The following is a 25,969-nucleotide window of genomic DNA, read 5'->3' as shown; positions in this document are numbered from 1 at the left end:
TGCACAAATTTTGGGAATAATTTTAGGCAAACAAGCAATAAACTGTTGCAATTTTTTGGTATCTATTTTTTAAACTTTGCCAATTAATCTTATCTCTACTATATACAAACTTTTATTTACACTTATAGATAGTTTTATTTGGAAAAAGAGCATTGTTATTCTTTATTAAATTACATGTGAAACTCTAAAATTTAAATAATATAATTTTCTTGTTATATTTTATTTGGTTATGAAACATTTCTTATTCCCAGCATGAAAGTATAAAAAGATTTGTATTTCTTATGTTAGTTTTAACAAAGTTTTAGATTATTTAGGCTATATATTTAGTTTTTGTTTTGTTTGTCAGCTAAGATCTCGTTAACCCTTGTAACGATTAAGTTCTCCACTTTAGGACATTTTTAGTCCTTGGATGGTTATAGACTTCTTTATTTTTAGATTTAAGTCATGTGATGGCTCAGGCTATTTACTGCCCCTTCCTCCACCTTACATTAAAGCTCATATAGATGTCAGGGGTGTAAATTAAAAACTAATTGTATTATAATTCATTCTTTAAAGGTATAGTAGCAGATATATAATTACTTGGATGCTGCCTGCACCAGAATTTCATAAAATGATGCTCCCAGCTGGCTAAAATAACGATACTCACCATTCCATCCTCTCACCTCCTACTAGATGAAAGTACTGATCCCTAAATGATGTCAATGACTGACAAAATGATTTGGCATTTGAAATCATTTTCAATTGTTTCATAGATATAGATATTAGCATTAACAGATATATTTATTCTGAGAAAATAAGACAGAAAATCATATAAGTTACAAAAATCACTTTATAATCGTGAATTTGACAAATAAAATTGTTTAAAATAAAACTTGAGTTTTTTTATTCTACATAATGAAGTAACAGGATGTCTATGTATTTATCAGGAAGGTATACAGTAAGGTACTGCCTCCTCTGAAAGTTAAACTTTCCATTTTTAGATCAAAAAACTTCTTAAATTTCCTATTTTCTTTAGTATTTTATTACTATTCATTTTGATCTTTTAACTAAAAGATTATTATTACTTTGGATATTATTGTCCTTTTTTGGAATAATCATCTCCTTTTCTGAATGATTTATTGAATTCAATATTTCATTTTCTCAAATTTGATCATCTTATCTAAACTGAACTAAGTGTTCTTGCAAATCAGAAACATTTAAATAATTTATGCGCAAACACTCATTTTTGCAAACTTTCATTTAATTCGGTTATTTTCTATGAATAATTAATGGCTTGTTAGACATTATTTTAGCTATAAAAGCGTAATTATTTAGTTATGTTGTTTTGAAGAAGCATCCTTATAGATTTTGGATGACTTGATATTTCAATTATCTTATAAGGGACATTGAACTATATAATTTGTTAGCATATTTTGAGGAAATTAGTAATAATATTAAGTTAAAATGTATTTTAATCTATTTTTAATAAAAAAAAGACATGGATATATATCACGTTCATTTTCATTTCAAAATTTCTTAATATTAGCTTAGTTGATTTTAGGAAATTAAGTCTGATTTGTATAGCTTTGACTTTAAAAAGACATTTGATAACACACTACTACATATGATTTACTGTTATAGTTTCATTTTATTTTTAAAAAATTTCTATATAACCATTTTCTGCTTACATTCTTTCAGATATCTCAATATATATTTATACCTTAAACATCAAATAATTACTAATTAACTCTTAGTAAATTTTCCATACTTATCAAAATGTAAGTCTAATAAATATCCAGCTGCTAAAAATTCTAGGTATTTCTTAATTCCAGCCAATTTCTTTTATGTTACAAATTTTTTTTTATAATCCTAACAATTTTGATTATTAAATTTTGAGTTGTTGTTATCAAGTCAACTTTTTATCGTTACCTATGGTACCTATGTCAAACGTCCAAAAGTAAGTCTTTTAGATATTATATGATCATACAAAAAATAACGGTCTATTAGCAAAGCTTTTCTACATTTATGGTCGGTCAAGTGACAAGCTTTTACCCTAAATTTTTAAACTGTTTTAAACTGATTATAGAATCAGTTTAGATATTAATTTTTGATTATCTGACTTCCATTCTTTAATTATTCTTGTAGGAAATATGTCATGTCCTGCTTTTCGCAATATATATACTTGCTGTTTTTTAGGGTTAAATGTTGGTCTAAGTTTTATAATAAATGATTTGTGTGCTGTTGTTATTTATTCTGTAAGTGTAGTTCATGTGCACAAGCACCACACTAAACTTTTTGGCATAGGCTCGAGTTTTAAAATATTTTTTTTTCTGTTATATCATCCTACCCCTTTTAAATCCTATTTTAATAAAACTTTAATGATGAGGATTTCCAGGAATAAGGTATAACCAACAAGCGAAATAATTCTAAAATAATATTTGGAGGGGGGGGGGGGGACATAAAAAAAGTCTTCTTTACTATGAAGTGTTGCCCCTCGATATCCTGGATAAGATAAGCTGAAAATAAAATATATTTTTGGAATTAATTAAGTTGTTGGTCACAGCTGGAGGGTATCTCTTGGTTGGGCGGATTGAAGGTACCCTCTCATAAAAAGTAAGAAATTTCAAGGACTTTTAAGCTTCTCTGTAAAAAAAGCCATATCTGTCAATGGTACAAAAACATAAACTGACAGAAATTCTTAAAAATTTCTTTTAAAAATTTGCTAAAAATAATTATTAAAAAAGATATTTTGCACATCTGAGAGTTAACCTGTTAACCCTTATTGGGTAAACCAAAGAAAGAGAAAGCACCACATTTGCACTTGCACTCAACATAATCAAATTTAGTTAATTATTAACACTCCAGATGGTGCATTTGTCTCTCTTATTCTATCACCCCTTCTCTATATCTCTAACTTATTTCTTTTTGCAGCAAGCTCGAGAGAGAGTTGAGTGTAATGATTAAAGACTCAACTTTTTCTTCAGGTGAAAAGAGGAACAATTGATTTATAGGAAGTTTTACCGGAGTAATTTTTCTCTAGATTTTATTTTCATCACTTTGTCAAATTTGTTGAAAGTGAACTGCAATTGAGAAGTTATGTGACTATCAAAACATTTTTTTATGATTTAAATTTTATTTAAATGATAGATTTGTTTTTGAGCACAGAAGGCTAATGTCTTCTTGAAAGTTTCTAATTACAGGTAAGATTGGGTACACAGTTTTAAGTAATAATAGTTATTTATCGCATCTATTACAAACAGCTTTCCACAGATATTGAAATGAAAAAAAATATATGATTGAAACAAGTTATGTTTACTCCGAAGAGCCGAATGCCCTTACTAACCAAACTTTAATTTTAATAATTTAATGTTCGTGGAAAATTGTCACTTATACATGATCGCTATACATGATTTTCCATTATGGCTGAGAACCGGTTCTAATCCATTGACTTTTTTTCGGTTTCGAGGCCATACCGTAAAAAGTTACTACCTACCTACAACATTAAGTCTGACAAAGTATGACTTGACAGGCATGGTGGAGACTTGACATTCAAACAGACCAGCGTCCTCCAACTGTGCCTCACTGCAGGGGTCAACAATCATTATTTAGAATTGTGTTTTTTACATTAAAACCTTTGTATATGCAATTAAGCAATTAATTTTCTAAAACATTTAAAATAGAATTCGATAACTATCAAAACCTGTTTGAAAAACTATTAATTAAAGGACTTTCAAAAGTATTTGTTTTCTAAATTTGCAAAACCTTAGTTCATTTACCTTTGCAAATATAGAAACAACACTTAAATTATTATTGATATAATTTAGTAAATTTTGGCAACTATTTGCCTTGCCAATAATTGGAAAAAGTATTTTGGTAGTATTGACAGTCAATAATAGATTAAGAGTTTCTTTCTCTTTACAATAGTAATACCAATAATTTTCTTTCAATAAATTTAGGTTAAAGTCAACACACTTTCTTTATTCTGCAAGTTAGCAAAACACATTTTTATTCATTTATTTGCAAGACTAATATAAATATTTTATTTATATGCAAACAGTACAATTCGAATATAAGACCACTCAAAATACATAAATAAAAATTACCTTGTTTTCGACAGAACTCTTAATATAAAATAGATTTTTAACTTTACTTAAAATTTATCCAAATAAATATCTTTTGTGAAAGTGTTTACTTTATCCAAATTTATCCAAATAAATATCTTTTATGAAAGTGAGAGGATAGACTCTTTCTTAAAAAATCTGTTTAAAAAGTTCTTATGCAACAAATAAATTCTTCTATAAGCCACCAGAGACTAGGTTATAAAATCTCAAAAAAAAGAATAAATAAAGTCTATTTATAGCTACCCAAATGTATTACGTAATTGTGTTTAATCCAATTTGCAGAAAACATAAACATTTGTGACCACTGTCCTTGCCAAAGCCTGATGAGAGCTTGACAAATAATTTATCTAATTTGATTCACTCAGGTGGAAAAGTATTTTATATTATTACATTATGTATTAAATGTAGTCAGAGATCTAAAGGGATAAGACAATTGCCACTACATTGATTTATATGATACATCCACAATGATGATATACAAAATTAACCTTTCTGTAGATTACAATAATTGGTTGAAACGTTTGGACACTCAACTAAATGAATAAACCAAATCAAAAATTTTCAAAAGTTCCCAAAGATGCCAAGTCAACTAATAAGAAAATATCATTATAGAACTTTGGGGACTAGGTTAAATGTGTAAATGACAGACAAAAAAACTTCTGCACTCTTTTATAATTAATAATAATATGCAAACCTTTTTGTAAAATAAGGTGTTATTATAAAAAGACTTATTAAGACGTTTATTATATTCTTTCTTCTTCTTTAAGCTTAAACAACTGATAGTTGATTTTCCTTTTGGAACCTCTACTCTTAATCCAAAGGTAAATCTTAAGTCAGTCTAAGGAAAGTTTCTTTATGCATTATTTGAACAAACAGACTTGAAGCAGAGATAATATATATGACATTCTATGGTTAGTGTCATTTTCATATACTATTCCATATTTAATACACTTTGAGAAATTCATGACTTGTTTTGATAAAAGCGATATATGGGGAATAAATGACCTATTTATTTTAGATGGGTAGAAAAATTTCCATTTTTACAAAAAAAAAATATTTTTATAAAAAGTTTTGTTCAAGATAGTTTGTATGAACACCCCTACCTCCCACTTCTGATTCTATAATTTATTGTCTTAAAATGAGAAAAGTGTGTTGAATAGAAAAGAGTTTTGGCCCAGTTTTCATTTTCAAACTTTTATTAATATGTAGATTGTTTTCTCAATGATATCTAGAGTTCAGGTAGGACCTAGTTGTTGGGAATGGAATAACAAAATGATTAGGTTTACATATGTTAAAGATTTGCATACCCAATGGACCAATCGCTGATTTTTATCCCTTTTTTAAAAAAAGCTCTAAAGTTTTCAGACAGTTTTATACATAATTAAACTAGATTCGATTCTAAATAAAAGCTGCAAATTGACTATAAAATCGAGAGAATTGAAGTTTATTTTAAGGATTTACAGTTTGATATTGAAAGACTTATGGAGTCGGCTGTTTTCCTTAGTTTAGAACTTAAAGCAATATTAAAAAATATGGTTTTTAAAAGTAAAGTTTGCAATATTTTTTTTTTTCTTCTAATAGATTTACAATTTGTTTCCTTTTTTCCTTTAGCTAAAAACAATTTCTAATTGTCTTTCAAAGTCCTAGCAATAAAATGGAAAGCATTTAAAGTTTCAGCAATAAATTGTGTTTAGTGAAATTTGTTTTAATCCTGTTGAAAGAAAAAAGGTGCATTGAGCATTCTAAAAAATCATCACATTTATTTAGTTTAACTTTGCTATTTTAATTTTATTAGCACAGATATTCTTACTGCCAGAGAATAAGGTTAAACTATTTCTAATACTGTATTTTTAAAAGCGAAGATTTTTTATAATTAAGGACAGTCCGTCCGAGACGGATAGCTCTTATCGTTAATTTTGGATTGTTGGAATTCTCCTATCGATTTCTAACCTTGCAGGGAGATTTTTGTACCAGTTAGGAACGATTTAGAATCACGATTTAATTAATCAGCTCTGACAAAATACCAGTGTTAATGTTCGTTTTTCCCGCCGTTTCATATCTTCGCCTTTATGGATTATGTCATCCTTGTTATTTTAAAATCTTGCTTTTCTTTTAAAAATATCCAGAATCTATTAGTGTAATTAATTGACTTTTCCAAAGGTACATGGAACCAAAAAATTATTTTTTTTGTTAAAGTTGTAACCTGAGCTGTCGCAAATCTATGGCCCTAGAGAAATAATATGCATTGATTACATATTCCTTATACAATTCATATTTTTCTTTCCCTTATCTTTCTATGAAATAATCCAATCATAAATATCATGTATTTCCTATATACAGTGTGCAAGGAGTTTGAAAATAAATCCTATACCTGGGATTTGAATTGATTTTGTAACTCAATTTAAACTAAATTAAAGTTGATTATTAACATAACTTGCTGAAAGGTGTATGTGTGTGTGTGTGAAGGCGTGAAGGTGTGTTTTTGTTCAGGGTGTCTTCCAATAATAAATTCAATAAAGGACATATTTACATACAGTTTTAAATTAAAAGAGTGTTGAATTACATCAGTTACATGGATACTGATTGAGTAATAAATCTATTAGATTGATAGCTATACCCAAGACACCTTCTTTATTTCACAGTGACCCATAGTTTTGCAGACAAAAAATTTAATCCATCAAATATTTTGACTTCTCAGCTATAGCCGGTATCATATCTTCATATAGGGCCATTGATGACTAGGATAAGGTAAATACTAAATATAGCTGTTTCTTTCTCTATTCTAGTACTTTTTTAATGGTTAGTAAAGACAAATATTTTCTTTGCAAATATTAAAGTACAAAGGTATACATTGTATAAATGCAGATATAATTTTTTAAAATCATTTTTGAACCCCCCCATACCTGTGTGTGAATGTGTCAGGGAGGGAAGGAACATTGGTCCCCAAAGTTTTTAATTACGTTTTCTTATTCGTTGGCTCAAAAACTTTGGGGACTCTATTGAATTTGGATTGATCGGTTCATTAAGTTGAGTGTTCAAACGTTTCAACCACTCATTGTAACTTACAGAAGGAATATTTTTGTTTAGCATCATTGGGGATGTACCTCAATTTATGGCCATTGTCTTATCAATGGAATGTGTGGAGCACAAAGTATGGGTATAATATGCAATTCTAGTTGAAACCTTGAATTCACAACTTTGCTGCTCACACGAAACTGCAAATTTTGAAAATATTAGTGGATAGCAAAGAAAATGTTTGTATCTTTTTGTATTATTAATTTGTTATGAATGTTTTTATTTAATCGGTAAAAGTCCAAAGAAAAGCGTATTGTGTTTTAAACTCGTAGAGTAAACAAATACTAAAAAAAACATAAAACATTTTTAACTGTATTGATGAAATATTTATATTTAGGTTTGCACTATGGGAAAATGAGGTTGTCTTTTGCAGAGATCATTCTAGTATGTAATGGTCAGCATAATAATTAGTATTTATTGTTATCATAAGCGTACTCTTAGTATTGTGTCTCATGAAGTACTTTTTAATTGAGAAGTTGCTGTCCTTGACACTTCGCCGACATATAATTATCCAAAGACCTGGAAAGCATGTATGAAATTACACTTGGTATTAGATAAAGTTGCACCTTACAGACAACAAACCCTTTCATTAAATAAACTTAGACTGGAAGTCCTAATGTGCATAATAGTCACGCGCCTGTTTATGGGCCAAGGAATTATCCCTAGTCATGTGACTGATATGGATGTTGGATGTACCATTTTTAAGTATGATTGTCTCATGGCTGATTAGAATTGTTGGACAGCCAGTCACTGTTGGACAATCTACAGTCCTTTAGCTGCAGATACATATTTCACAGTAGTTTTCATTAATTTGGAGGTGAGCTGTCCCTTATTCAATATTTCACAGTTATCTATAGCTAACACAAAGCAAATCTTTATTGAATTTTTGAGCTAAGTTTAACATTAACAATTAATTCATAACCAATAAGAAAAGTATAACGATGAAAGATAATCCTTTATATATTTTCAATAAGCTCTGAAATTTAGTTGAGCTAAAGAGTGGCTATACTACAACTACATATATAAAAAGACCACTAAATATTCAAATGCAATGCAGTTAGCAACTTACATACTGAAAATATACACAGCTTTAGAATTAGGTAAACAGTTATGGAAATACCATTTTCCAGGGCTCAGCAGCTGTGCGTCATCCGCGACCCGTTTTGATACCTAAAACTTTTTTTGAAATTAATAATTGAAATATTTTGGTCAGGTTTCGACTTTTTTCTCATTTTAAAAATTGTAAAAGGTTGATTTCCCTGAGGCTTACAGGCAGCTGACGAGGCCTGGCATTTTGTGTGACTTTTAAAGTTTTTAATTGTATTTTACTATTGTGTCTAAATAATGATTCCTGATGGTGAGAAACCAGGTATCTTCAGTAATATTGTATCTGAAATTAAAACAATTTAATTTTAATAACAAATGTATAAAAAAGTACAGATATATAATCCAGAAAACTACCTGGCCCAAGTTGTGGAGACCCTTTTTGCCTGATAGCAAATTACTTTCCTTTCTTCCGCAGGGACTTGGCCGTATTTATATTTCAGACGCTATTAGCTAATTTTTAATACCCAATTAAAAAATAAGGAAAAGGTCCCCATCCTGTTGGCAGAATTACATGCCCCCCCCCCCTATTCTTTTACTTTAAAATATTGATGATTTTTAAAATTATATATACCTCAATTTAATCTTAGTAAATTTATAGATTTAGTTCACTCTAAAATAATCCTAAACTTTCCATAGTAGAATATTTACTCCTGTTTAAAAACAAATTTAACAAACACAAGCATAAATGTTGATCTAGGTGAATGCATTTTAAAGGAGATAAATGTGCACACTCACAAGGAAGTGATAATCTGTATATTTAGATAAGGTGACAAATATCTTTTTAAAAGCGAAGCTTTTCTATAATTAGGGTCGGTCCGTCCGTCCGTCCTTACGTCCATCACAAACGGATAGCTTTTTTAGTTAATTTAGGCATGTTAAAATTTTCCTTATTGATTTCAAACTTTGCATGGTGATTCCTTTAGCAGTTAGGTACGATTTAGAAAGCGTAGCAACTCTATAATCATTACCAGAATGTCCGTACGTCTATTTTAAACATGTTGATTTTTTTTACTTTTTTAACAACAATTTTTTTTGTGATCTAATCATCCGATTGATCTGATTTTTTGTATGTTTATTTCTGGGACAACAAAGTATGATGCTTCAAGCAAAGCAACTCTATAATCAAGTCCTAAAAATGTAAGTATGTCCATAAATATTATCCTGCATCAAGCAGTTTTTCAACAAATTTACACTTACAATTTTGCTTCAACTCTTATACATTTATATTCTGATTATTCAGTTCTGACACTATATAAGTGTTAATGTCCGTTTGTCCTACAGTTTCAGTGCTTCGCTTTTATGGATGTTGTCATCCTTGTTTTTTTCAATGCATGCCTAATTTCCCTTTAGTATTTTTTCAAAGTATAAAAGAGTAACATTCTAAATTTTAGAAACTATAAAACTTGTCAATTATCATAATGAGAGAACGAATAGTTTGGGTTTTGATTGCAAACGGCTAGACATTTTGGATCCTGATACCACTGGAAACTTTAGATTGGCATTTTCAAATCAAGGAATCCCTAGTTAAGTTTTAATAGCAAGCTATTTCATAATTCACTTTTTTGTCAATCCATCCATTGCTTACTAATTTACTTTGTGAAGATACCCTTTTAAAATTCTTAATATTTTCCCTCTATCTTTTTATTTTTTTTTCTGTCATTAGGTACTTATGGATGTTGTTATCTTTGTTTTGTATTTTTCTAAAAAAATATTAACTTGTTTTAATTATATTAGCAAACATTTTGATTTTAAATTCACAATCTTTTTAAATATTCTCTCTACAGAACATAATAATAATAAAAATAATCTGGTGTATATATTAGTATTACACAATGAGTATATGCATGTAATATAAAACAGTATTAACCTAGTTAACATACATAAATACTGGAGTAATTTTATCAGTTACAAACTTTCTCAATACAACAAGGATAACAACATCCATGAAAATACAAAGCTCAAAATCAATGAAACTTAACTATCACATGAAGAAAGAAAAAGTGAAAAAAAACTATTTACTGAAATACAGGATGCTTTTGATACAGGAGTTAAAAGTATTTATTATAGAATTACTACGCTTTCAAAAATGTCTACATTAAACATCAAATCTATAACTTTAGAATAAATGTAGGGAAGCTTTGCTTTTAAAATTCAGACATTTTTAAGACAAATGTTATCAGTAATGCTTTTAGATGACTAAGTTTGACTTGACGCAATATTATTCATGCTTAACCAATAATAGATATAATTTCATGCAAAAGGCGTAATTTTGCATAATCTATATTTTGACAATCAAGTTTACTTTATCTAAAGATGGGAAATAAAATGATAAACCATTATAAAATGAAAAACATATGTTAGTTTAAAATTTTTTATAACACACTAGCATAAAAGGTAAAGATTTAAGAACCTAGTCAATCCTGCCAAACTCTTCTTTAATTACCCCTATAAACTGCAAACCAATTTTTAAAAGATTCCACAAGGCAAAAGGTTTTAACGTTTGTTATACTCCAACATTAAGAACGAGAAATCATTTGTAGTTTCAGAAAACTATACTTGGGTTTTCATATATTTCAAATAAATGTTTCCTAAATGTTAGCATACATTGATTTGCCCAAATTGTGGTGCTTCCTTTAAAAGTGCCTTCAAGTAGTGAATTCCCCCCCCCCCCTTTGAAATAAATTTAAAATAAGGGGTGTTATTTTTTTCTGTCTAACACCATGCATGGGACTTTTATCCTGCAGGTCATAGACGTCCAAGGGGGGGGGGGTAATGGGGCGATTACCCCCCCAAACGATTTTGGGGGTGCCAACGTTGGCACCCCCAAAAATTTTTTCATTTTACCCCCCCCTAAAAAAATTAAAATTTTTAAAAATTTACCCCTACCCTGGGGGTGCCGTAGGCACCCACAACTATTTAGGAGGGGGTATTTACCAGGGTTGGGCCGGATACTTTTTTGGCCGGATACCGGATATCCGGCTGATTTATAATGCCGGATATCCGGTACCGGCCGGATATCTGGCCAACGTTCGATATCCGGCAAGTTACCGGATATCCGGCCGGATAACCGGATATCCGGCGTCAAAAATCAGCCGGATATCATGTAACCGGATAGTTTTAATATCCGGTATCCGGCCGGATATTGAAAATGGCCGGATATCCGGCCGGATAACTGGCCAAACCGGATATCCGGCCCAACCCTAGTATTTACCCCCCCAAACAATTTTGGGGGGGTAAATACCCCCCCAAAATAAATAATCTCTAATAAAAAAAATTTTTGCGCGCTTCGCGCGCATTTTTAATACTATATATTTGATCAAATTTAAATTACCCCCCCCAAAAATTTTACCCCGGGGGTAAATTTTTTGGGGGGGAAACTAAATTTACCCCTGCCAACAGATTTCAGGAGGGGTAATTAACCCCCCCAAGCAAATTTTACCCCCGGGGTAAAAATTTTGGGGGGGGTAAAAAAAATTTAACCCCCCCCCCAAAAAACAAATTACCCCACCCTTCAAAAATTTTTACCCCCCCCAAAAAAAAAGCTTGGACGCCCCTGCTGCAGGTCTACTCAGTATCCAATATAACTTAAACTAACCTAACCTTACCTAAAGAAACAAACAAGAATGCACTTTGAGGGATATAGCCCATATTTCATTTTCAAACCTTGAATAAATGAATTGTGTTACTAACCTTGCAAGGTATCTGATATTTGAAATATATGTGTATAGTCCGGCTGCTAGGATGTGCATGGATTCATGCCGTAACCAGGACACCTAAATCATACAAAATGTTAATATCATCCATTTAATTTTCTTTAGGATTTAGAAATATTAATATGATTTTAATTGTAGAAAATTTTGAATTTCTGCTAGGGGAAAACTAAGAAGATAGGTTACAAACAAGTGTAAAAAAACCTATCCCTCAGAACCCTGTACCTGCGATGCCTTTACCCTGCAGTTCTACCTAGTAACCTATATAACCTAAGCTAAGTTGACCTAAAGTAATAAGTGGGAGGGTCTGGGTTATCAGTTGAAAAGGAACTTTGTATTTGGATATAGGTTTTTTTTAAATATTTTGTAAGATTACTGTAATATGATATTTATCATTACCAATTTTTTTCACTACGAAATTAAAACAAGTTTAAATAGTTTAAAAGAAGTAGATGGGAAATTAATCCATTTATTGCACATTTATAACTTGCATATTACCAAAGTAAATCTAAAGATAAATTATTGTAGAATCTATGGTGAACAGACCTGCATTAGATGTAATTTAATACTGTTAAACACTTTGCTAATGTTAAACTGCTTATATCAACATTATGCAACAAAAAAGAGGTAGACTTTGTATCATCTAACCTAAGATACCCCAAAACACAAAATCTTCATTTTAGGGAAAATCTAATTTGCTATAGACAGGTTTAGAATTTAAAAGTTTTTTGTTTAAATTAAAGCAATAAGAAATTGATTAATTTTTTTGTGTGTTTAATTGTTTTTTTTGCAAATTAACTTTAGGTGTTTTTAGTTTTATCAAGGAAATAGTAGCTTACGCAATAATCCAGCTTCCAGACAAATGCGCTTATTAGATCAAACTGCTTTTAAATATGCATTTAATTATACTATGCTTTAGATCAACATTAAGATCAGTTAGACTTAATAAGCGCATTTGACTGGAAGCTTGCTCACAATTGTACTGATTATTCTGTAAGCTACTATTTTCCCTTTATCAATTTTAACAAGTCTAAAGAAACAGCTTAATTTATTATTAAAAGAATTCAGCTAAAATTTATTATTTTTATCTTATATTTTCCTGCTTTTAAAACTTAAAAAAGAACAATAAAGAAGATTATCTACTTTTACTTAAATAACAAAGTTTATCTTTAAAACAAAAGTTTAGTAAAAAAACAGAAAAGTTTTGAGAAACATTACTGTGCTGCCCAAACAAAATACACAAATAAAAATATTCATTAAAGTAGCTTTATACTGGGACAATGCTATCTTTTAACAAAAATAAATAGTATATCAAATTAAAACAAAATATTGATTTTAAAGAAAGGAATATTATGACCAGTAGATGCATAGATTAAACATAGTACAGGGCATTAATTAAGATGATTTTTGCAGAACGTTTCATTTAGACAGGTGTTAAATTGCTGTTACATATTTTTTTTATTGACGAAATTACAATTCCAATTTAAAGTGAGTTTTATTGAGAGTGTGTTAATTTTATTATAGCTTCGCTACATAATGCTCAATTTAATGTTTATAGATATGATATGTCTTCCTGCCCATGGCTAAACACATTGCCATTTATGGTGCGCGTTCATTTCCCTTTATAATCACATCTGTTTATTGTGTTTAAAATTCGCAAAAAAAAAAGATAGTAAGGGACACTTGTTTATACGTGTGTGAAGCAATGCCTTCCAAGCTTTTTATTAAGGGTGGGGGAAGGAGGAAAAATTTCAAAGGATTGAGAGGGGTAATCTTTGTGTTTTTTTATTTTGAGGAGGGGGACACTTCTTTATCTTTTCCCCTTGTGCATCTGAATATTTGGTAATATGATACAAATGCGGATGTGAAGTCACACCGCCATATATTTATATGATGTACACTGAGTTTTGCATGTGTGTGTAAAATAAATCACATCACAGTTATACACACAATACCTAAATGCATAAAACAAGGATGACAACTTTCAAAACAGAGAAAATTTAATTTGTTTGCTCATTAAAATTAAGCATATACTTAAATGTCAGATGCCTTGACTGACGTCTATAATAAAATTGTCATTTTAATTGATATATTGGCAATGCCTCAATTATCATTATTTGTTCTGTATAAGACTGTAATGTTCTTTTTTCTTACAAATTTATTAATATTCTGGTTTTTTTAAGATATTCATAATTACATTTCTTATATCTAAATTTATTCTATAATCCTATAATCCTTTACACTAAAACATCCAGAAAAAAGATTTTTTTATAAGGCCAAAAACTGGGCAATAAGCTTTGTGTACTGTGTGTAATGGGGTTGGGGGGGGGGGTATAGAGGAAAGTTTTTACAATATAAATTGTTGCGTGGGATAAAGTGAAATATATTTCTATATAAGAAATGCATATGAATATTTTCAAACTTGTACCAATAACTATCACACACACACACACATAATGATACAGTGTATCTTCAAAAAAAACTAACACAAATTTTTACAGGAAGCTGATTATTGTGTTTTTATTTTATTTTGATGAGAGTCATAAAATGATTTTTTATTTAAGCAGGATAGTTTTCATACAAAACACATTTCTTCCCTCTGGGACTTTGGGCTGTATAATACACTAGTCCCCAAAGTTTTATAAAAACGGTTTCAAATCCGGCACCTCGGGGCTAAAAAAACTAGTTTTAATCTTATAATTGTACATTCTATATCCGCGGAAAGCCGTTTATAATACGATACGAGAAATAACTATTATTGGCAATTAAATTATTGGTAAAAAGATTTAAAGAAAAAAAAATTTGAACACCCTGTTCCCACACACACAGCATGTCCACAAATGGGTATTGAAAAGTTTAATGTCTTCTTTAGAATAAGTTTGAAAATATTCATATGTTGGCACTGGGAATATATTTCTGATTAATTTCATATCATATATTACCTTCAAGTTGAAATTTAAAGGTTTGGATAAAAGTTCTCCTTATAGAAATCAAAGCATATTCATTCAAGTTAAGAGGTAGATTACATTGAAAGTAATTGGGTTAAGATGAACTTCATATGATAAATTATAATTCATTTAATTCTATTTTGAAATCAAGCTAATCTATGTAATATAAACTTTTTTTCAGATGGCTTTGAAACATATTAAATATACGCTGAATTAGAACAGGTTCTCAGCCATACTGAAAAATCATATATATCACCGTATTACAGACAATTTTCCACGACTATTTCTTCGGAGCTAAAAAAAGCTGGTTTTATTCTTATAGTTTTTAATATTATATCCGCTGAAAGCTGTATATAATACGATGCGATAAATAACTAATGACAAATAATAATAAACCCTCCAAAAATTGTCTTTGTGTTATTGAAATAAGAAAAGTAAAAAAATACATAATTCTATTTCTGATTTCAAATAATTGCTGCAAAAAATCCATTAAACTAAAATAAACACAAGCTGTAAGAAAAATAGGAACTAATTTATTAGTAAACAACATTACAGTGAAATAAAAGGTGTTGAAAGAGAAGAGATTTGATACATAAAGAAAAAAGTTTTGCCCCAAACTCTTCCACGAGACAAAATTATACCTCTCTTACTTTTTTAAAGGTGCTAAATGACATTGTAGAAAATCGGAGCCAAGCAGTTTTTGTTGAGGTGTCTCATCCCTGTCTATAGTCTCATATCATATCTCTCAAGAAGAAAATATTTTGAGTTTTAGCAGAACTAAAGGCTCGCCAACCGTGCTTTTTTTAGAATGGCTAAATTCAATTTGTTGTCTGACTGTTTGTTCGCGGCTGTATATTATGTTGTTCGGCTTCTGCTTTGGATATCATTATTAAAGGGTCGCAAATGGGCTCAATAGATTTCAAGCGGCTAAAAAGCAGCTGCAGATTCCCTTGAAATTGCGGCTGTAACTTGTTGTTGCAAAAATGGTAAAATCTAATACAGTAAAGTAATACTTATTTGAAATGTGTATTTAAAACTCTTAATTGCTGTTTAAGAGTCAATTAGTTGTGTGCACTTCATTTTTCACACTGGAATTTTTATAAAGAAACTTGAATGTAGAAGAAATTTTGTCGTCAAGTTAGGTTACTAATATAACCTCACTTATTGGTCAGTTCGTTCAATCCAGTAGGAGGGAAGAGGATGGGGTAAAGGAGGTATCATTTTTTTAGCCAACTGCGATTTTCACTTCTTTAGAGTGCAAGAAAATCTGGTGCAACATCCAAGTAATAAAATATCGATTATGCATAATTAAGACACACGTAGTCAAAACAAAAAATATATAAGTAGTTTTTTTCTGTAAAGATCTATTAGAATTTTATTAATTTATATCCTGGAGGGGAAAGATGGGATCCAAAATTTAAAAGGATTATACTTTTATGTTTACTTTAATGTAAGTTTTAGCTTCAACTTTCTTTGTTCAGAAGACCAGTGTGCTCTTTGCAAAGAAAGCTTCTTTTATTATTGATCTTTAAGGGCCATTGGAAAAATCATTTGTTTCTTGGACAAAGCAATAAAATTTTTTAGCCTTTTTACATTCTTAGCATACTTCCAATTAAACATTTATATTTACTTTAAACTTTTGTAAATATAATATATTTAGTAAGGTTTCAAAGAGTTCATAAAGATCTTTAATAAAGTCTGAATTTGTAAAGCCTTTTGTTACTTTCTATAACAAATATTTAGTGTTAAAAACATCAGATTCCTATGAAGTTTTTAGGTTGTGTTTTTTAATAACATTGTCATTCTATTTTGTTAAAATACAATTTGTGCCTTTTGTGTAAGTAAATGTAAGATACCCATAATCATAAAAAGCTCAGTGATGATACCATTTCTGTGATACCCATCTATGCAACCCTCGGGAGGAAGGAAAAATTGGGCTGTTTATTACACTAGTCCCCAAAGTTTTATAATAACAATTTCTTAATGGTTGGCTGAAAAACGTTAGGGACTTTTGTAAATTTTGATTGTTTGGTTTAATTAGTTGAGTGTCCATTCGTTGCAACCACCAATTGTGATCAACAGATGGGGTAATTTTGTGTATTCTCATTGTGAAATTACGTAATAAATCGGCCATTATCTTATCCCTTTAGATCCCTGATGCAACCCTCCCTCTCCTCATTAGTGTTCTCAGAATCTTTTACAAACCCAAGGAAATCTTGCAAAACTTGGTAAAAATATTAATTGGCATTTTAACCACTTTATATTGTAAACTTTAATACCTTATAGAAATTAAAAACTTAAATGGCGGTTTCCCTCACAGTGTCTGGTCGATAACACCCCCCCCCCCTTGTTATGAAATGAAAAAGAAATGGAGGGGTTAGTTTTCATGGTGCTAATTGTTACTTTTGGTTAGGTTACGTTGGGTATAAGGTAAGCAACTTTTTTACCATTTTCTTGTAAAAATAGTAAGGTGAGTCCTATGCTCGAGAGACGCTTTGAAAGAATGCACCACTTAAACTTGTATTATGAATTGACTTTTTGATTTCACCTGGTTGTCCTTTCTCATTTATATGGTAAAGTTTTGCCTCTATTTGTTGGCCAAGACATAGCACTCTATAATTTTGATGTAATTTATTGTTTATTAATTTGGCATTTTTACCTTTAAAATTTTCAGAACTTCTATTTTCATAACCTACATTTCATTTCAACATGAGTAAAAACTTAATTTTGTTGGATAATAAATCAGGATTTTTTTTCTGCAACACTCAGGAATGCAGGTATTAGACAATCACAAAATCCCACCTTTAATATATTTTCAGTATTGCTTCAAAAACCGACTAATATCTGATGGATTGGAACTTTTTCTCAGCCATAGTAAGTTATGTATAGCATATTACAGACAATTTTCCAACAATATTAAAATAAAAATCATAAGATTGCTTCAAAACCGATTAATATCCGTTGGATTGGAACCTTTTACTCAGCCATAGTGAAAAATTATGCATAGCATCGTATTACAGACAATTTTCCAAAAATATTAAAATAAAAATCATAAGATTGTACCCGAGGGGCTGAAGGTCAGGGCTGAAGAAACTGGTTTTTATCTACATTATTTCATGTTTATATCCATAGAAAGCTGTTTATAATACGATGCGATAAATAACTAGTATAATTTTACAAAAAAAATCGTTTATAACAAAAAATTTTCGTGCAATTCCCTGGCTACAACTAAATCTATTTTTTGGAGGATTTTTTAAAAGTTATAAATTAGTTTTAAGGTAAATATTTGTTTAACTTCAAAAATGATTAATTATCCTTTAAATTATATTTTACTGATTTTTTCTGTATTTTTTAGTAAAAGGAGAAATATACACTGTCAAGAAACAAATCTTTACAAAGTAAAGAATAGTTATTTATCGCATCGTATCAAAGACAGCTTTTCGCGGAAATTAAGATGATAAATTGTAAAAATAAAATAATTTTTTAGAACAAAAGGCCCGGAGGCCTGATCTCATAATCTTAATTTTAATTTTTGTCGAAATTTGTTTTTAGTACGATGCTATATATGATTTTTCAGTATGGCTAAGAACCGGTTCTAGTCAAGGTGGTATTAATCGGTTCAAACCCATACTGGAAAGGTTTTTACGGTTAACTTTTCAGACAATTAAAAAAAAAAGAAATCTGACCCCTCATTTAATGATAAAATAAATCTTACCGTTCTGTTTTCCAGGTAAAAAACTCTGCAGCCGAGGTCGGCAGTTTGACCTACTGCCACAGTAATATTCTTGGTGACTCTGGTATCAAATACAGGTTCTGGCTGGACAGGTTGCTTCTGGTAGGTCTGTCTTCTGCCTGCTGTAGAGCTGGGGGGCTTTAACTTGTCAGACCTTTTCAATTTTGGCAAGATTTAGTATTTTGAAACGTTATCTAAGTATGGTTGTCTGCTATATTTCCAACTCTGTCTAGAAGTTGGTTAAAACCAAAGAGGTTAAAAAAATAAATGCTGCTATGTCAGTTGCATGAGAAAAGAAATTGAAATGTCTTAAACAGTACATTGCTATCATTATGAATTCATAGAACTTTAAAATAATTATAAAGTTACAATCTAATGGTTACATTTTGTTTTCATTGTGCTTCTTCCCTGATATTTCATTTTAATAGCGAAGCTATTCTATAATCAACTTTGTCTTAACCATGACACTTTGGTTAAGTGTGACTTCCGAATTTGTGGGAAGTTCTAGAGATCTTAGTCTTACGGACAAAACCCCCAACACCAGGAACCATCAAGTTTCAACAGCAGGTTTGAGTATAGATTTATTGACACAAACTATTTCAAAGTCCTGAAATTACAAAATCAATTAATACAAAATTCCAGTTTTTTATATCCACACAATATTATTTGCTTTTTAAAAATCTTTTTTTCTACGGTTAAGAATCTTTGGGTACTTTGGCTTTAAAGGAAAATTATTTGGTTTAATAGATCATTGTTAGATGCATAAATAAAAGCATATAAAAATTACTAAAACATAATATTTGAATCATAATAAAGTTTCACGTGTAGCTGGCTAAAGCCTTTAAACTTAATAAATCCGTCCTATATGCCATTCAATTTATAAATGAAGAAAAATCTACCTGAAGTTCTTATGGTTAAAGCACCTGGCATACTAGGGTTGTTCACGCACTATGAGACCAATGATAGGCCCGACTTAATTCTCCGAAATCTTTATCCACTCACATATCATTCAAAAGTAACGTGCAGAGATCCCAAACAAAAACAACATTCCATGCCACGTCTCTTTAGGAAAGGAAAGTCAAACAAAGACGACATTTTCGCTGAATTGGAATTGTGAATAAGGAAATTAATTTCGATCTTGATAAACACAAAGCTTCCTCGAAAAGAGGTTAAGACAAACTTTGACTGTCCGTCAGTCATTCCTATAGTATGGTAGATATGTGATTTTCTCGAAGATAGACAGGTGGTTCCTAAAACAAATGAGCATAAAATTTATATACATATTTTGCCCGTCTATAAAGCTTCAAAAGACAATAACATTTTTGAAGATTTCGTAATTTTCTTTGAGTTCTTGTATATAAACTCTCTTTCTTTTATTTGTTATGACTATTGAACATCTGCTCTATAACTTAATTTGTCCGTTTGTCCATTCCATGATTTTTGTGCTTTTCCCCTTATGGATGTAGTCATCCTTGTTTTAAATATAATATAAAAGATATTAACAAAATTTAGGCATAAACTTTATCACCTCAAAATCTACACTTAAAATATTATATAAGCTAACAAGAGAGAAAGTGAGAGGGGTACAGAATGGTTTATGGAATCATGTTTATATCTTTATTATTATATATACCTACAGATAAAGGAATATGTAACTTTCATTTCTTAATGGCCAATAAAATGGAGGTTAAGTCTAGAATAGATGATTCATTTTAAAAACAATTATGCCCTAATATTTTATTGAGATTAAGATAATTCTTATATAAAAGTTACAGAATGGTTGTCTGTGTAAACTGATATGGTTCTCCAGTACAATGTAGATTCTCAAAGGTCACTGGAAGGTTTGTAACTATTTTGGGGGAGGAAACCACACCAAGGATTTTTTCCCTTTTTTCTTTAAAACTAAAATTGAAAATCAAGTGGGAAGGGTTGACTTACCCCCTACAATTCAAGGGTCCCTAAAGGCCTCAGAGGCATAGCCGCTAGTGATAAAGAAAAACCTGACAAAAGTTTTCTTTAAAATTTTCTTTTATTTACCACTTTACCCTTGTATTATGTACTACAGATTACCATGTACAGTACACTGGGGAAATAAACACAAATATGCATAGGTTATGGTTAACTCGTTACCTTCGTTATCAGCCCATTATTTTTATACAACTTCTCTTTGTGTTTGCCTAACTTTAAATATCAATTTATCAATGCCTTATCGCATTTTAATACCTATGATCTTTAAGTTCTAATAATATTCAGTTCCTACTTTTATCCAGGGGGAAATGAAGGGGGGGGGGAGGAACATAAATAAAAAACTTCAGTGAGGATATTTTCGGTGGGGCCTTCGGGTAAAACTATTAAAATTGTAGTAGCTTTTGATGTATAAAACATTTTCTGCAAATTTAATAAAGACTTATAAAACCTCTGTTTTTTTATTCCTCAGCTGGACACATCAGATAGCTGATAAACGACAGTCCCGAGTTCAAAATTCTATAATGATTTTTAAATGCATTAAGTTTTACGAAAATTTTAATATTTGAACTTAATTTTGCACCATAATATTGTGATTATTCCATAAAATGCAATTAGTTTGATTATTGAAAATTTATGGTAATTTGTTGTAAACATTATAATATGACATATGATGATTTTATGGCATCCTCCTTGTAGGATGTTTATACAATAGGGGTAAAACTTCAAGAAAAGCAAACTGTACAGTGTACTACATGTACTTAAAAATAATATACAAAATAAGAAATAGAAACTTTATGATAATTTTACCAATCTTGATTTTCATTCTATGATCTTCTAATCAGAATTTAACTGATATGAAATAATTTGAAAGCACAAAAAAAAAACTTAGTAGTCTTATTTTTAATCATTTTATTAGTTAAATGAATAGATGACAACAATAGAACATTTGTTAGTTATGACAACAAAATATACCATATAATTATCAGGGCCAGTATTTGTTTTATGTGAACATTTTGTGAGGCATTACTTGCAAAACTTTCGGGTCATACATCAAAATTTATAAAAAGTGCAATGTGCATGTTTGTTCTTGCTAAACAGTAAACAAATTTGGAATTTTAATATTGGTTTTACTCAGGAGCTTCAGTATTTTATTGTGATGTGACGTTTTTTTCTATGACTGTTTCATATGTTAAATTATTTTTATCAAACCTATTTGCTTTAGTTTTTTTTAATATATATTAATAATTTTTAATCTGAGTTAAGTTAAATATCAATATATTAAAAATTTAAGTTTTAAAATTAAGATTTTATTAAAATCAAAGCCTCAAAGAAAATATCATAATTGTTAATAATCTCTTATATTTGTTGAAATGTATTGACACATAATGTGCAAGTGTTTGTGTGCATTGTTCCATCCGGTTGCACATCCCACACTCCATCAAGAAAGAGGGAAACAGGAGAGAGAGAGGAAAAAGAGAAAGAAGGTGAAAGAAAGAGTGATGGCAATAAAACAAATTGACATTTTCCTTTTGGGTAGAAAAGGCATCCAGATCTATAACCACAGATAAATCATTACAAACATTTTGTACATCGTTTTTTTACAGTACAAAGTTTTGGGGACTAATATCCCTAATACATAATTTTTATAGTTGAAGACTTAGAGTTAGATTGTAAATTCTTATCTAAAATTATTAATTTGGCAAGACCTAATTTTCATATTATTTTTATTAACAATCTATTTATAAGTAACTAAATCAGCTGATTTAATATTTGTTTTTGTCCATATAGGATCTAAAAAAGAAATTTAGGATAAAAATCCAAGACAGAGAGTGTACCTTTGATTTGTATGATAAAAGAAATTGTGCATCAGATAGATGATATTGCATTTTCTTATTGCTATAACCACTTTAAGTTTCCCAATTATTAGAAAACATGGATATGCATTGTCATCAAAACAGGGTACAACAAGTACAAGTATTTATTTTTCACATTTATTATTTTAAGGAAAATTTCATGACATTGTGTAGTAGTAATGTAAAATAATTGGCTTTTTGGAGGAAAAGAAAATTTCCTACTAGGTAAGAAAGCTCTGAAGGATATTGTTCCAGCCATATATAATTATCCTTATACTAAAGTAACAGGATGTTTGTTTGTGTGTCTGTGTATCTGTGTGTCTGTACCGAAGGATCTCGCTAACCGCTGGACCAATCGGGTTCTCCTTAACAGGGTAGATTCTCATAGGTCCTGGGAAGGTTTATAACTATTTTGGGGGAGGGTACCACCACCCTCCCAAGAGAAATCACAATAAAATCGAAAAAAATTGAAATATTCCTGCTGTATAGTGTCGCTAAAGTATGAATGTCTCTACGTAGCGTAGTGGCGCTGCGTAGAAACATGAATTTAACAGCTGATTGAACATAGACAAATTATTTCTCAATTAGATATTAGATATTTAAAATAAAAAAAACATTTAAATGCCACTAGAGGCCTCTAGGGGCGTATCCGCTAGTACTATCATAATTGATTTTATTTATTTTGTGCATTAAGCTTTAATCTTTGTTGAACAAATTCAAAGGTTAAAGTTTGAAAAAGGATTAAATATAATTCTAATCATTAATATTTATAAGCTAAATAATTTATAGTTTAAAGGTATCTTTGCTAAACTGTGTATAATTATGCAATAACTTTTGATTTTTAACCCTTTAGAGTCAATACCAATTTTTGGATAATTTAGATGTGCATCTGCAACTGTCCAATATTTGCCAACAGATTAAAAATACAGAGTTAACTTAGATTAGACCCTCAATTTTACAAACTTAACTAAGTTAAGAAATGTGTGTAGGTAATAGTTAAGGAAGATATAAAGAACAGATAAATTGATTACATATTTGGATGTTTTCAATTGTCTTAGAAATCCTTAACAATAAATGACCCTCACCTTTACATTTTAGTTTCAAACAAAAAAAATCGAAAAAATTAGGGTGGTGTTTCAAGGGACTATAAACAAAATATACATTTCCTGGACCTTATAAAAACCTTTAATGTTAGGGAAGAACCATATCAGTTCATAGGTTATTGAGATCCTGAAAAAAAACACAGATAGACTTAATTTTAAACATAGATTATTTATGAAGAAAATACAGGTATAAAGTCTAATATTAAAATGTTATTGAAACTGGCAGCCTGCAGGTGTGACAATTTGAAGTGATGATGTGTGTTTCAAATAGATTTCCGCATCCACTCTTAAAACTCTTTTTAAACAAGAAAACAGTAAAGATACTAAATTAAATATTTCAATCCAAAAACTTAATCATAAAAAATTGCATAGTTTATAAGCCACCCTGTCTTGTCTTGTCTTTCTGCTGCCATCATCCAACTTCTAACTTGATAATTATAACCAAGTCATGGGTAATTAAACCTACAACGTGTTCAGTCACAATGTAGTGCCATGATTTTCCTAACTTCCAAATCCTTATGATAAAATTATTATTTGTAATAATGTAATCTCTAAATTTGTATCTTATCATTTCATATATTGTTATATAAATATTCTTGTATACCAAATGATGTTAGTTAGTGGAATTAATAAATACCATACCATATAAATTATAGGTAACTAAAGTGTGTTTTTAGTAGCGAAGCTACTCTATAATTCACTTTGTCCGTCCGTCCGTCCGTCCGTCAGTCAGTCAGTCAGTCAGTCCGTCCGTAACGCTATGGGGGAAATGGGATTTACTCAGCTCCTATAAAAGATAGAATGCTGAATTTTTTTGACAACATTCCCATCATTAAGGAGCACAATTGACTATAAAACATCATTGGCGTTCGGACCGATTTTTAGCAGGTTTTAGGCTATTTTTATATTTTTCACATTTTTCTCCATATCTTCAGTGTTTATGGTCCGATTTTCAAAATTTTTTCAGTTACAGATATCAAAATTAAATTTCCCGTCGTTTAAAGGAACAACCATGAAGGCCAGACTGCCTTTTTAGCAGGTTTTAGGCTATTTTTATATTTTTCACATTTTTCTCCTTATCTTCAGTGTTTATGGTCCGATTTTCAAAATTTTTTCAGTTATAGATATCAAAATTAAATTTCCCGTCGTTTAAAGAAAACAATCATGACGGCCAGACTGCCTTTTTAGCAGGTTTTAGGCTGTTTTTTATATATTTAACATTTTTCTCCATATCTTCAGTGTTTATAGTCCGATTTTCAAAATTTTTCAGTTATAGATATCAAAATTAAATTTCCCGTCTTTTAAACAAAATAACCATGATAGTCAGACTGGCTTTTTGGCAGGTTTTAGGCTATTTTTATATATTTGACACTTTTTTCCATATCTTCAGTGTATATGGTCCGATTTTTCAAATTTTTTAAGTTAAGGATTTAAAAATAAATTTTTTTGTCGTTTTAATAAAACAACCATGACGGCCAGACTGCCTTTTATCAGGTTTTTGGCTATTTTTATATGTTTTACATATTTCCCCATATCTTTGTTTATTTTGATGCAATTTTCAAACTTTTATGGGATATCAGTAACAAAATAATTTTTCCCATTGTCATGAGCATCTTTAATATAATTTACTTTGACCATCGTCATCATGCAAAATAAAACAAGGTTTCATGTTTATTTTATCCAATAAATCTATTCTTGATTTTAGTAAAAAGCTTTTAAATCTACCTGTACGTATTCCCATCGACGATTTTTTGTGCTTTGCTACTTATGGATGTTGTCATCCTTGTTTTTTATGAGAACTTTTTTGGAAGCAATTTTGCCCCACTTATAGTTATCAGAATTTAATGATTAATGGCTTATTTTCTTCGTCTTTTAAGGCAATTAATAGAACAACAAAAAAATATTTCAGTTTTTATTAAAAAAAAACAGTAAAATCTAAAATTCAAAACTTAGGTGTCAACATCTAAAAATGGTTTTAGCCCATTTTTCTTATGCCTAAATCTTCTAAGAAAAAAATTTCATTTTCTGTTGTCGACTTTGGGGGGCCAGTACTCCCTCCCTGGTTGAGATATGACCTTCAAACTTTGATATGTTCTAGTTCTAGTACATGTCCCTAATAGTATCTGTATACATTTTTAGCTCTATATCTAAACTTTGAAGTGTTTTGCAGCCATTCTTGCAAAAGGTTGAATATTTGAGCATAAGAAAAATGCGCTGAAACCATTTTTAGATGTTGACACCTAAGTTTTGAATTTTAGATTTTACTGTTTTTTTTTTAATAAAAACTGAAATGTTTTTTTGTAGTTCTATTAATTGCCTTAAAAAACGAAGAAAATAAGCCATTAATCATTAAATTCTGATAACTATAAGTG

At 29.9% G+C, this 25,969-nt stretch overlaps 1 protein-coding gene across 1 annotated transcript in view; it reads right to left on the bottom strand.

Moving 5' to 3' along the window:
- LOC145314836 (uncharacterized) overlaps window positions 1-25,969 on the bottom strand; it is a 43,962-nt gene that overhangs the window by 14,007 nt on the left and 3,986 nt on the right. Inside the window, exons 3-6 of the mRNA XM_080154917.1 lie at window positions 18,656-18,827; window positions 11,973-12,055; window positions 8,530-8,565; window positions 3,473-3,564 (exon numbers count right to left, since the gene is read on the bottom strand). Of these exons, the coding sequence (XP_080011043.1) occupies window positions 3,473-3,564; window positions 8,530-8,565; window positions 11,973-12,055; window positions 18,656-18,827 (383 nt within the window). The remainder of the gene's footprint in view (window positions 1-3,472; window positions 3,565-8,529; window positions 8,566-11,972; window positions 12,056-18,655; window positions 18,828-25,969) is intronic.

This window comes from Acartia tonsa, chromosome 3 (genome assembly GCF_053477335.1).
Source record: "Acartia tonsa isolate MP-2025a chromosome 3, ASM5347733v1, whole genome shotgun sequence".
Lineage (NCBI taxonomy): Eukaryota > Metazoa > Arthropoda > Copepoda > Calanoida > Acartiidae > Acartia > Acartia tonsa.
The sequence above is the reverse complement of the archived record's forward strand: the minus strand, read 5'-3'. Positions and strand labels throughout refer to the sequence as shown.